The 13,846-nt window shown below is 33.8% G+C and overlaps 2 protein-coding genes across 2 annotated transcripts in view; both read left to right on the top strand.

Moving 5' to 3' along the window:
* Positions 1-7,655, top strand: part of LOC111706282 (sorting nexin lst-4) — a 51,546-nt gene extending 43,891 nt beyond the window's left edge. The window contains exons 24-27 of the mRNA XM_023479117.1: positions 2,298-2,447; positions 4,440-4,486; positions 7,362-7,446; positions 7,568-7,655. Coding sequence (XP_023334885.1) covers positions 2,298-2,447; positions 4,440-4,486; positions 7,362-7,446; positions 7,568-7,655 — 370 coding nt within the window. The remainder of the gene's footprint in view (positions 1-2,297; positions 2,448-4,439; positions 4,487-7,361; positions 7,447-7,567) is intronic.
* Positions 7,656-8,743: 1,088 nt separating this feature from the next.
* Positions 8,744-11,602, top strand: LOC111706271 (LHFPL tetraspan subfamily member 5 protein). Its single transcript, XM_023479103.1, has 6 exons — positions 8,744-8,763; positions 9,031-9,106; positions 9,400-9,484; positions 9,676-9,756; positions 10,632-10,740; positions 11,599-11,602. The coding sequence occupies exons 1-6, from the start codon at positions 8,744-8,746 to the stop codon at positions 11,600-11,602; spliced, it is 375 nt and encodes a 124-aa protein (XP_023334871.1).
* Positions 11,603-13,846: the final 2,244 nt, after the last annotated feature.

Raw genomic sequence — 13,846 nt, 5'->3', positions numbered from 1 at the left:
ATTATTACTAGGGCTTTGACACGTTCCGTTAACGAAACGAAGGTTTTCGAAAATTAACGGAAGAGTCCGTTAACGAACGACGAATCCATTAGTTTTCAAAATGTTAATGAATCGGATTAGTCATTAAAACGGTTAAAAACAAAAACCAAACAGATTTCTTTTTTAAATGTGAATTTATTTTTTTTCTGCTTAAAATTGCATGTAACTTGTAAAAAAAAATTTTTGTGTTTAATGTTTAAAATATCCTCTTCTGTGTTCCCAACCGTCAACGATTTCATAAACCGTTAATAATTTCTGTTTGGCGATTCGCGCCGTTAACCCCGTTAATACTGTAATAAACTGCTAACAATATGCCCTTAACGATTTCATTAACCATTCACGAAATTGTTTTGTAAAATTTTCTGTGAACGCCAGTAATTAAATTGAGATCGTTAACTAACGGTAACTTACCGCTAACTAAACAAAGGTTCGTTTTGTCCCTCTAAAACTAACGGTAACCTGATATTTTGTTTTAAAAACGATTGGAACTAACTGTCCACGAAACGGTTTGTAAGGTTGTAATGTTCCCAGCCCTAACCATTACCAAACGTTTCCTAGACTTTGAAACAAAGTTTTCCATAACACCCAAGAAATAACATCTCTAAACAGATTTTAAGAGTACAGTGGCCGAATTTAAAGAATTTAAGCGGCGGTTTAAATTTAAGCCGTGGCTTAAATATGGTTGGTTCCACTTAAAATTGTATCAAATGTTTCAAGATTTAAGCCGACGCTTAATTTAAACCGGGGTTTGCGGATTTAAACTGCGGCTTAAATTCTTTAAATTCCATCTCAGAAAGATATAAAGAAATGTATTGCTTCAGATCTAACTGTCCTCCATGTAAATAGGTGTTAATAATAATTGATTTTCTCTGCTCTTCCTGTGAATCGGAAAGATTTCAAATCATAATTTAGCAGAGCTGTTCAGAATAATCTTCCAATATTCTCCCCTTTTCTTTAATACACAAAATACTCACTGAAATCAACAGTACGCCATTTTTCCCACGATTCCGCTCTCCTCCTGTCCTCATTTTCTTTGCTTCAAATCTTTTATTTAAAACAGCCCTTTGTCGGCTAGATAAGTCATGACTAATGTATTGTATGTATGTGTAGTATGTAACACCTACTCCATAACAATATCTCCAGACGTATCTATCCAGGTCCGTCCGCTATCAAACTCAACCAGTTCTGAATCTCAGGCTCTAAGTGCCACACAGGGACACAAGCATTATATATATACAGATCCCAAATGATGTAGAGGATCCGAGCTAAATGCCACACAAGAACACAAACCTAGCTATCAACAAGCTATATATTGATTCCAAATAAAAGGGGAGGATCGACCTGACAGGTTTTCAGGTTTACTCCCTCGCAGAGGTGTATTTCGTAGTTCATATTGGAATTGGGTCATTAACAGCGTAATTACAAGCTATGCGCTGTAATATGTATATATATAACATAGTTAACAATCACAATATGCATGGAGTTATATATATCTACGTACATGGAATGGGTTAATCTCAATACAGGATTTGCGTAATTACTATATGAGCAAGGTATGACGTAAATTACAATAGGCCCTCAATTTTTGCTACATATGTTTAAAACAGATTTAAAAGATGTTTATCATTAGTCGAACTACAAGTTTTAATTTTAAACTGTTCAAATAAGCATTTTTGGTATTTTCTATTTATGATTAATAATTGTACTCAATCGCTGAAATGAATTATAAAAATTATGCATTTTCGAACATTTTAAAAGGTTATTTTTAATATTTAATGTCATTTTTTTCTAGAAAAATATATTTAAGCTAAGATAAGCTCTTAGTCTTCTGCTAAGGCTGTAGATGATAAAAGGAGGGGGGAGGGGGGGCTAGAGGGTACTACCCCCCCCCCTCCAGGTTGTTTTGTTCTAGAGACCAAGAGATAAAGAATTAATCTAAGTTGATTATTGGTAACTTTTCAAGGAAAGAAGTTAAGAACCACTCTCCTTGTTTAAAGGGTTGCACTGTACAAATGGAAAAACTAATAATTGTAAACTTTGAGAAACATGTTAGAAATTTTTTATAACCGTAACAGTCAATTTTCAAACAAAATTTTCAAAAGTTCGAAATGTTTTCGATAAATCGATATTATGAAAAAACTATTGGAGATATGTCTCTTTATCTCATTTAATTCTTGGTGCCCCGGCCTTCTACTTTTTCTTGACTTAGTTCTTGATAATTCACTTAATTGTACATTACGAATAACCTCTATTTTTAGCCAAGATGGCCGGGAGATTTGTCGGGGCCGTCTGGACGATTTCTCGTCGATCCTGTCACCAGCTTTCCGAGCAGCGACCGTTTTCGTTGGTATCGCAGTAATCATAATCCTGATCTGTATCCTGGCTATGGTACTCTTCCTTATGTGCAGGTACGTATTCAGAAATTTTTCCATGGGGGCGGCTCAACAAAATTTCCCCCCCCTCCGACCCATCCATGAAAGTAAACAGTGGATATTTACCAAGAGAAGAGCGGATTAAAACTTTGCTAGACACCAATTTGAGTAGGAAATTGAGCAATCTTAAAACTTAAAGAAAGCTTTATTTTACCTACGGCTCATAATGCTTTGCAGATTTTTTAGTACAGGGTTTTCACCAGGGGCGTACTCAGAATTTGTCAAGGAGGGTTTATTTTTTCTTTCTAGGGGGGGGGGGCAGGTCATTGGGGCCTAAAAACCCCTGGAAATTATAGATTTCACTTTATAGATTTCCCCTACAGCTCCTACCCCTGAATATGCCACTGGGGATATTCAGTATAAAGGGACTGTTAATGCAATTTTAAGTGAATCTTCACTCACTGCAAACAAAACAGAGAGAGAAGGCCACATTTATGCGACAATACTGTTACGATAGCTCCTCTAGTTTTGAATTTCCGAACAAGTATGAGCACACGGAATTTTTCCGGTTAAATGATAAGAATTTAAATAATTCTTGTTCTTGATACTATTCAAACATTGACATTTATGGAATGGGACAAAATTCACTGTGTGTTGTATCGAAATACTTAATTTGCAATGTTTAAATATATATTAGAGCAAGCTTAAAAACGAATACTGAAAAAAATTTACTTGAAATGCATGGGTGGGTAACGTCTTTTTTAAAGATTTTGATTTTTCCTAACCAGAGCCCACAACTCTTACCAAAACCCACAACTCTTGATTTTAAAAAAAATCAATAAAAAAATTTAACTATCCACATTATTCAAACATATTCTATTCATTAACGAACTATTCTATAAATATCCTGCCCTCTCCACAATATCCCTCTTCAACTAGAAGGAACTAACTTTCCAAAATACCATCTGGTAATTACCGTAGACTATGCATTATTCACCATTTTATAAACTTTATGTTTACAGGAAATATCAAAATTTTCATACAAACAATTCCCAAGCGGCGTTTTTCAAAAGCTGAGATTTTAAAAGTAAAGCTCAACTAGGGTTTCCATGGAAATTTTCGTTGAACGAAATTTGCGAAAATGAACGAACGAAATTCGTTCAAAATTTTCGCGCATTTGGATGTATTTTTGACGAAATTTTCCAGCACATTTTCGCAAAAAAATTTTATTTTCGCGAAATTTTCATTCAATTTTCGTGCGAAATGGAAAAATCGAAATCAAGAAGATTGTATTTTAAGAAAAAAATAAGCTTTTGAAAGAAAGGTCGAAATTTTCGAACAAATTTTGGGAATTTTGCAAAAACATTTAACGAAAGAAAATTCACGCGAAAAAAAATCGAAAATGTTTGTTTTTGTTCACATTTTCGTTGGCTTAACGAAATTTTCGTAAAAGAGATTGAACGAAAATTTGGAAACCCTAAGCCCAACCTAACATAAACTCAAGCTTTCGTAAAACCCAAGTCTTAGGTTGGCTTCTGATTGGTTCTGATTCATCCAATGGGAAATAATTTCAAATCCAGATGTGATGTGTAAATTTCGAAAACTCAAACTTTACGTAGTAAATTATTTCTAAAGCTTTTTTGAAAGATTCCATAAGATTGTCTTTTTATTCCATAGTTATATGGATCCCACTCTAGGTATAATTATAATTAATTAAAATGTAATTATATAATTAAGTATAATTTTAGACGACCGAAATTTAAACAAGACCATTTTTATATTTGCTGTTTAATTATGCTATATTTTTTGTTAAACTTTTTGCAATACATTTTTTCAATCCTTAAACCTATGAATTTTCGTTTACATTTGACACAGTTTTAGATCAATTTCTCGAGACAAGAACAAGATAGATGTCCCACATGTATCGTTCAACGCCTGGGATTTTCAAGTTTCATCCTATACCCTCTTTCATTTTCCCTATACACTATACAGTCCCTTTAACAATCTATTGAAATAATTATTTTCTAGTCCTGGAGATGTTTTTAAGATCTGTGGAACTATGCAGCTCCTTTCAGGTTAGTTTACTGTTTACTGGTTTCCAGGCGGAATTCCGTTGCAAGGAATTGCACGGAATTGCACGGAATTGTGCGGAATTGCGCGTACGTAAAAATGTTTCCCGGGTAGTTTTCAGTGTACTGTTTACCGGTTTACTTTATTTGATCAGAAACAAGAAGTATATATATAATGTATATTCTTTGGTATATTCCTTGGTATATTCCTTCGTACATTCCTAGGCATATTCCTAGGTTTATTCTTGGGTAAATTCTTTGGTATATTCCTTGGTAATTTAACAGCTTTAAAAAATTCGAAATTGAAATGGATAGTCTAGGGAACATACTGTATTAATGTACTCTATACTGCATATAATTTGTGAACATTTACATGATTTGTACACTTTGAACTCCCTTTCATGCTGAAAGGGACTGAACAAATTCATACCGAGAGATTCTTTAAATTCCACACTAATATATATTCTATTCTCTTTGACAATAGGTGGCAACAGAGAAATGAACCAATTATACACGGCGTCACAAGTTTGAAATATAACAAGGAAAATTTCTCCCATTAGTTGACATCATGACATGTTTTCCAAGATTAAATAAAAAAGTGTAAAAACAGAAAAAAAGAACACATAAAATTGCGCTTTATTCTAAAATTATCACAAAAACTGATAGGCGTAAGAATATGAGAGTGTACATATTGTACTACAGAGCGTCCCATATCATATTAGATTATCTTAAAGCTTTAACGCCAAAATAAACATATAATATTCGAAAAACATAGCATTTCCTGCAAGAAAATTTTGATTTTAGCCTTTTTCAATTTTTTATAATGATTTATTCTTCTTAAATTTTCTGATTAGTCCCGTAAATTGTAATTTAGACCCATTTACGATCTAATATGATATGGGACACCCTGTAGAATCTATTTGGGTCAAACTGTCATCGCTCATTCTCAATACGTTAAATACACAGCACACTTGCTCAGTCTTTAAATCTTGGTTCTCTCTGAACTGTTTTCTCTGTAGTTTTGTCTATGGATCAATTTAAGTTCCTAGCGAGAATAAACATTAATATGTTATATTGTCTGTTTTATATTAGAAGTATTATTTTGCATAATTCCTATCTCTGTTGTAGATGTAACATTTGGCAGATGGTAAAGTCGTAGGGCTGGGCACATTTAGACTTTTTCAAACCGTTCGATAACGGTTATATACAATCGTTCAAAAGACAAAATTTTCAGATAGTTGCCGGTTTTTTAAACATATCCGTTTGATCTCTTGTGGGATTTTCCTTCATGTTATTTTTGTTCGTTGACTATTTCAAAATTTACGGTTTTGGCCGTTAGTTAACGGAATTTTATGTTAATTTTCAAAAACTGGCTGTGCGTAAGCAGAACATTGCCCAGTCCTAGGTAGAGGGAAGTATGGTGATATTTTTTTTTGTTTGTTAATCATAAGTGTTGCCGTTTTTTACGTGTCACAAGAATTCGCATCTACTTAGGCTTGAACAATGATTTAAAAGTATTGTTCATAGACTTGAAAACACTTTCAATACTAAATTTCTTTTTCATGAGAACTCAGCCAATTTTACCATTGAAATGTTGACTGAAACAGAGCTGCGGTTCAATTAAAGTACCGACACATAGGTAGCTGGAGCAAGTATGCACAGTTGTACAGTATAAGTACGTTGTACAGACTGTAGACGGCAACACGGGACGGTACACCAAAGGAATTATCCTCGTTTGAAGATTTTAATAGGAAGGCCCCCCCCCCCCACTATATTTGTCAAAATCTTAAAATATAAAACAAATAATTTGATTGATATTTACTTTTCAGACAAGGTATATACTGCCTTTCAAACTAAATTGAGTATCTCTATTGCCCATCCATGTAATCTGTGAATTAGTCCCCGTTAAATCTTTATAATTACCCCCCCCCCCCCCGGGATTAGAATGGCCCGGAAATGACCCTGTGTAGCGGATTAAGCACATATTCAAGAAGATGGTTAATTATCTGTATATACAGGTTATCCCTGTAAACAGTGACGATTTTGATATCGTCGTTGTCAATGATTTTTGGATTTAGTGAGAAAGAATACGTTGCGTATTGTTTTCGTCTGCTAGAGGTAGCTAGTGAGTTTAGAATTTGTTTGTTTATGTTTTGATCTCTTTACTGTTCTAGTACTATACAGTGATAACCAGAAAACTGTGGAATACAAAGACGACATTAAAGCATCGATAGTGAAATGCATTTGATGTTGTTACAAAACAAATAGCTTTACTAGTAAATTATTAGATCACTTATAATGTTAAATGGGTCTATTTACACTGCACATTTGCTGTAACACATGTTCATGGGACTATTTAAAGCCATAACTGGAGTTTAAAAGTAGACTTCCTATTCCAGAGTTATCTGGTTATCACTGTATATATTCCAGAGTTATCTGGTTATCATTGTATATATTCCAGAGTTATCTGGTTATCACTGTATATATTCCAGAGTTATCTGGTTATCACTGTAGTATAATAAGAAAAGTAAACCTGTCCGTCTTCACTGTTCATTACAGACACATCATTACAGCCTTTACCGTTTTTATAAAACAAACTCTATAGCAGACATTTTTATAAATTTTGAAATGAAGAATTACAATTCTTAACAAAGACGACGGTCTGGACTTCGTCATTCAATGCCAATGATTATTGGGACACCCTGGTATAAGGAAGTTACACCATGGGAACCCTATATTTTTATCTTTCTTTATAAAAAATATAATAAACTAATGAAATGCTGCTCATGGAATATATATGTAAACATGTTTACATAAACAGTGTACTTCTACTTCGGGAGAAATTCCACTAAAGCAGCAATTAATTTGTTTACATTCCTAGGTATATTCATTGGTATATTCCTAGGTACATATTCTTGGTATATTCCTTCGTACATTCCTAGGTATAGTCATTGGTATATTCCCAGGTACATATTCTTGGTATATTCCTTCGTACATTCCTTGGTATATTCCTAGGCATATTCCTAGGTATATTCCTGGGTATATTCCTTGGTATATTCCTTCGTACATTACATGGTATATTCCTAGGTTTATTCCTGGGTATATTCTTTGGTATATTCCTTGGTATATTCCTTCGTACATTCCTAGGCATATTCCTAGGTTTATTCTTGGGTAAATTCTTTGGTATATTCCTTGGTATATTCCTTCGTACATTCCAAGGTATATTCCTAGGTATATTCCTGGGTAATTCCTAGGCATATTCCTGGGTAATTCCTAGGTATATTCCTAGGTAATTCCTAGGTATATTCCTGGGTAATTCCTAGGTATATTCCTGGTACATATTTCTTGGTATATTCCTTCGTACATTCCTAGGTACATTCCTTGGCATATTCCTAGGTATATTCCTGGGTATATTCCTTGGTATATTCCTTGGTATATTCCTAGGTACATTCTTTTGTATATTCCTTGGTATATTCCGCGATATATTCCTTGGCATATTCCTTGGTATACTCCTTGGTATATTCCTTGGATATGTGGGGTTTCTGGTTTATCTTTCTTGATTATTATAATTATTGCAATTGCTGACTCTTTATTAGATAAAATAGATATAGTTCCTTGTAAGAAACTATATAATGGTATTCAATGAATGGAGTCAGAAATTGTTTGCGTTTTAGTTTTTTACCCTTCTCCTCCTTCTCCTCCTTCTCCTTCTTATCCCCCTTTTCCTTCTTTTCCCCCTTCTCCTCCTTCTCCTTCTTCTCCTGATTTTCCTCCTTCTCTTCTCTCTACTCCTTCTCCTCCTTCTCCTCCTTTTCCTCCTTCTCCTCCTTATTCTCTTCTCCTCTTTCTCCTCCTTTTCCTCCTTCTCATCCTTCTCGGTCTTCTTCTTATTTCCTCCTTCTTCTCCTTCCCCAGGTTACTTCTGCCTAACATTCCCCCCTTCTCCTTTATTCCCCCTTCACTCGTCATTTCCATGCTCGTTTCCTCCTCTTTTCCATACTTTTCCTATAGAGTTTATCATTAAAGGTGAATTGAGTATTGACACATAAATCTGTGTGAGAATTATTGAGAAGTTTAGCAATCAGTTCCCTTGCATAAGGATAGCCTGGGGGTCTCTATAATTCTGATTCAAATACTAAAGAGGGGGTGGGTGGGGGGAATCCCCCCCCCTTTAATTGAGACCTTGACACAGACAATCTTCAATTTTCCCTTTATTCTCCTCCAGATTGTCCTGGAATTTAAGATTTATCCTGCCAATTATGTATGAATACGTATCAGCTAGCGTATAATGATGTCTGATGACTAAAAGACGGGTATTATATCTCAAGGAATAGAATTATTCATCAATGCAGGGGGGTTCACAATAATTGGATTTATATCGGGAGAATACAGGGTGTTCCATAAAAACTGGAGTGTGAATGTGTTCGTAGAATTCAGGGTGCCTCAAAAAATCAATTGTGAAGATCTTTATTTTACAAATTTATTTTAAGTTTGCGCTTTTCTAATTCATCACTTGAATAAAACCATTAAAATCTTCGCTGTAATTCTAGCCCCTGTTTTTCTATATATTTCTGCTACCCTGCTGGCTGGGACCATCCTGAAGTAAGAGGGATTTGTGGAAACCAGGTAAATTAGATAAATTCATAAATACATGTTGTTTTAAAAAAATAGAAAACCGTCTAATTCTTTTATAAAACTATAAATTTGCGAAGCTATTGAATTCAAAATTATGGAAAATCCTACAAACAGACTTCTTTCTCTCTAAATCAGAAAACCAGGGTCAGGAGGAATTTCTGGAATTTCCCGGCGTTCTACCGTTTTCCTTATTCAAAATTAGAGGCAAATCGGTCTAGGGGTTCATGAGTTATGATCAGACATCCAAACAAAGAGATTATTGATAGTTCGATTTTTTATTTCAGGCTGCTGACTACAATCTAGGCAACTGTAAAATCAGATGGGCTTATATACTTGCAGTAGTGGCATTCTTTGATTCTATTATACTAGGTAGGTAGGTGGTTAGGTAGGTAGGTAGGTAGGTAGGTAGGTAGGTAGGTAGGTAGGTAGGTAGGAAGGAAGGAAGGTAGGTACTTAGGTAGGAAGGGAGGTAATTGGGGTTGATTTGGCTGGTTGATTGGTAGATTTGACATTGTTTGTTTTGTTTTGATTTCTTATCTTTAATTTTATAATTTATTTAGGTTGTCTCGCCTTTACCCTGGCTGGTAAAAAAGTGAAATTTATTGAAGAACCAGCGTACATGAACCCTTCTATGTACAAAGGTAGGCAGATAGTTGGAACTCTGTACATGAACGCATTTATGTACAAAGATATAGATGATAGTTGGAACTTTGTACATGAACCCCTCTATGTACAAAGGTAGGCAGATAGTTGGAACTCTGTACATGAACACATTTATGTACAAAGATATAGATGATAGTTGGAACTTTGTACATAAACCCTTTCATGTACAAAGGTAGGCAGACAGTTGGAACTCTGTACATGAACATATTTATGTACAAAGATATAGATGATAGTTGGAACTTTGTATACATGAACCCTTCTATGTACAAATATATAGGCAGATAGTTTGGAACTCTGTACATGAATTTTTCTTTGTACAAAAGTATGTAGATAGTTGGAACTCTGTACATTAACCCTTCTATGTACAAAGATATGAGCAGATAGTTGGAACTCTGTACATGAATCTTTCTTTGTACAAAAGTATGTAGATAGTTGGAACTCTGTACATGAACCCTTCTATGTACAAAGGTAGGCAGATAGTTGGAACTCTGTACATGAATCCTTTTATGTACAAAGGCATGGAGATAGTTGGACCTCTGTACATGAACCCATTTATGTACAAAAGTAGGGGATAGTTGGAACTCAGTACATGCATCCAATTGTGTACAAAGGTAGATAGTTGGAACTCTTTACATGAATCCATCTACGTAGAAAAGGAGGTGGATAGTTGAAACCCATCTATGTACAAAGGTCTATAAAAAAGCATGCATACATGAGCATTGAGCAAATCTAATGAATATTACATAAAAGAATGTGGAACCCTCTTCATACAATGTTCTTAACTACTAAATGGAAAGGTCCCTTTAAAATGTCTACCACCATGCATTGAAAGTTTATCAATGATTTTTTTAAGGAGAGTTGAACGCGGGATATATAGGAGATAATCAATCTCTGGCTGGGTCAAGGAAATCGGTCAATCTACAACCTGTCATGCTCATGCCACACGGTCCTGAGATGGATAGGTATTATTATTATTATTATTATTACTATTTTTATTTTTATTTTTATTATTATTATTATTATTATTACCATTTTGTACAACACAATTTCCAGCTGTAAACCACTCTCCCAACTGCTGTACAACACAATTTCCAGCTGTAAACCACTCTCCCAACTGATGTACACTTGTTTGACCAATTAACAGCTGCTGTTTAACATAAGCTCCAACGTATAACTTCTGTACAACCACTGTACATCTGTTTTTTAACTGCTTGAAAATTGTTGTACAATGTTTAAGTACAACAGCTGTACAACACAACTTCAAGCTCTGAAAACAACTTCAAACTCTGAAAACAACCTCCAGCTCTTAAAAACAACTTCCAGCTCTGAAAGAAAAATCCAGCTCTGAAAACAACTTCAAGCTCTAAAAACAACTTCAAGCTCTAAAAAGCTACTTCCAACAGTAAACACGCAAAACTTGTTCAGCGTACAATGTACATCCAGTGTACTGCATTTTGTAAAAATGTGCAAGTTCACAGTTATAGTTGTTCATATACAGCTTAAGACATTATTACCTTATAAGAAACTAGAACACATTTATATTGCTCAAAACTAAATGCGTTTTATAACAGACGTATATTTTGAACTGAACAAATTGGAACTTAAGAGATTTTACAAATAACAAATTGAAACTTTAATTAGGAGATTATAAAGACTTCTGTTTACGCAGTATTTGCATTTCTTCCACGTGTGTGAACAAACAGCTGCGTATTGCGTCAAATTCTTCGCGGTAATTGCAGTACACTTTTGTATGCACAAATTCTTGGTGAACATTTTCTTGATTGAAAACTGTTTTACTCTTATTGTTACTTCCATTTTAGGTAAATGTTCATGACAAAGTTGTAAAAATATTTTTGCAAAAATAGTTTTTTTTATTTTTGTTAAAATTTTTAGAATCTTATTTATAGGTTGAAATTATTTTTTATTTCAAGAATCTCATCGATTTAAAAAATGTAAATATTTTTTTTGTAATGTTAAATTAGATCACAAAGATTTGTAAATAAATATTTCATTAGTTTTGCTCATTTACATATAGTGTTAGGTTGTAAATACATACCTGAGCTGAGAACTTTTGAATGGTGGATATCGGGATTAATGCTTGATCCACTCTTATTCTTAATCTCCAGATTAAAAAAGGCTTGTTCTCCTCTTGTCATTTATCTCCATTAACCGATCGGGATTAAGGATATCACATACTAAAGTTGTCAGCTCTGAACATTTTTTACATCTAGATTTCTAAATTTTCCGTTCGATTATGGTTTACAAATATTAAATGAGTTTACAGCTCTGAGGTGAAATCTGGAGGTACACAAGCATGTTTTAATCTGGAGATTAAGAAAAAGATTGGATCAAGAATTAATCCTGATATCCATAATTCAAAAGTTCCCAGCTCAGGACACACTTTACGTGTTTAACATAATTATTTTCAGTGTTTCTTAATAAATTTTCTTTAAATACTTTTGTTATTGTTTTGCCCCAAACAAAGGAATCATTCTATATATTTCTTACAATGAAAATTAAAACGTTTGGCATTAACATTTTCAATAAGAAAAATTTATGCTATTTCACCCCGGACTAACCAGAGTGAGAAGCACTTGGTTTCTTCTATTTGAAATCAAACGTGTTTTGGCAACAATTTTTTTATTTACGGATTTGTTGGTCTCTACTTTTCCCTTCGAAATGTGTATGCCGAAAAAAGTATTTAGGAAAAAAGTCTAAAAAATCATGTTTAACAGGTCAAACTGGGATCGAAAGTTTTCTGGAATATTGACCAAACCTTTAAATTCACGCCATATTTATATCTCAGATGTCTTCAAAAGGAATTGAGTCTTTGCCACAAACTCTGAATTTATAATTTCTATATCTTTGGATTCCAATGTCGCAAATCTTTGATATTTCAAACTTACATTATATGATCTAACAGAATTCATATGTTTGAAATATCTATGGTCTACGACATTGTAATCCAAAGATATAGGGTTTAGAAAAGCAGAGTTTGTGGCAAAGACTCTGCAATTCCTTTGCCCCTCATTTAAATCTTTTTCAAAATTTGATGCTAACTGATTAAAGGTCCAAAATCTGTTTTAATAAAAATATCATAAAAAATTTCCTCTTAAAATAGTACAAATTAAATAATCTCTAAGATTTTAAGACTGCATTCTGCTAAAGTTTGTTTTTATCAAAACTTTGCAACATTTTCTTCCCGAGTCACAGCTAGGCTTAGTGTTAGAAAAGAAAAGAAATCTTCAGAAAAAAACAATTTTGAAATTTGTAATAATCAGATTTTTTTGGAACCTTTTAAAGTCCCAAAGAGCCTCAAAAACGATTAAACCGATAAGAAAGAGTAGCTAAAACAGAAGTGGTTCAGCTTAGTGTACGTAATAAAATCACAATTCATTAAATTTGGCGCCAGAAAAAAATTCCAAAATTTATTGTAACCTGAATTCCATTAAACAGTCAAATTTGACATGAAGACGACGTAAAACATAAAAAAAAATTCACAAAATGTTTTTTAAATTCATCTGTGTTAATATTTAACAGAGAAGGTGGGGGGGATATATTATATATAAGTTTTTTTGTACATAAAACCGGAGACACAAGATACACATCAGGAAATTAACAAGATGTTTGGAAATAGAATTCTAAGTTTGCATAGAATGGGAGAGGGGGAGGGCGAGCACATAGATCCAGACAGCTATAAAAGGTTGTATCAATTTTCCACGGATATATAATAGAATGGATGGATCATAGACGAGTTTCGATGTAATTTTCTGGGTGGGGTGTTATGCGGTACATTGGAGTTCTAGCAGACAATGGACCCTGGACCAGCTCTTGCATAATTCCTTTCTTATTTAGCCAAACAGTTATATTCCACTGAATTTTAGAAGGGGGGGGGACGGTTTGTTTAATTCCCTTGTGTAGTTTCAATGTTTAAACTTTATTTCAAAGATAGCTTAATTATCGTTGCCCCCCGACCTTTTTAAAGGCTTAAACATAAATAATACTGAGGATTCAAAATAATATATATATTTTTGACTATAAGAGTAAGAAGGTGGGGGGGGGGCGAAG

The sequence above is a fragment of the Eurytemora carolleeae genome, unplaced genomic scaffold (assembly GCF_000591075.1).
Source record: "Eurytemora carolleeae unplaced genomic scaffold, Eaff_2.0 scaffold465, whole genome shotgun sequence".
Lineage (NCBI taxonomy): Eukaryota > Metazoa > Arthropoda > Copepoda > Calanoida > Temoridae > Eurytemora > Eurytemora carolleeae.
Note: the sequence above shows the minus strand (reverse complement) of the source record. Positions and strands in the feature narration are given on the sequence as shown.

Coding starts and splice junctions, on each gene's coding strand:
- LOC111706271 (XM_023479103.1), top strand. CDS start 8,744: ATGAATACGTATCAGCTAGC. Junction 9,485..9,675: donor CTTTGATTCTATTATACTAG/GTAGGTAGGTGG, acceptor TAATTTATTTAG/GTTGTCTCGCCTTTACCCTG. Junction 9,757..10,631: donor GAACCCTTCTATGTACAAAG/GTAGGCAGATAG, acceptor GATTTTTTTAAG/GAGAGTTGAACGCGGGATAT.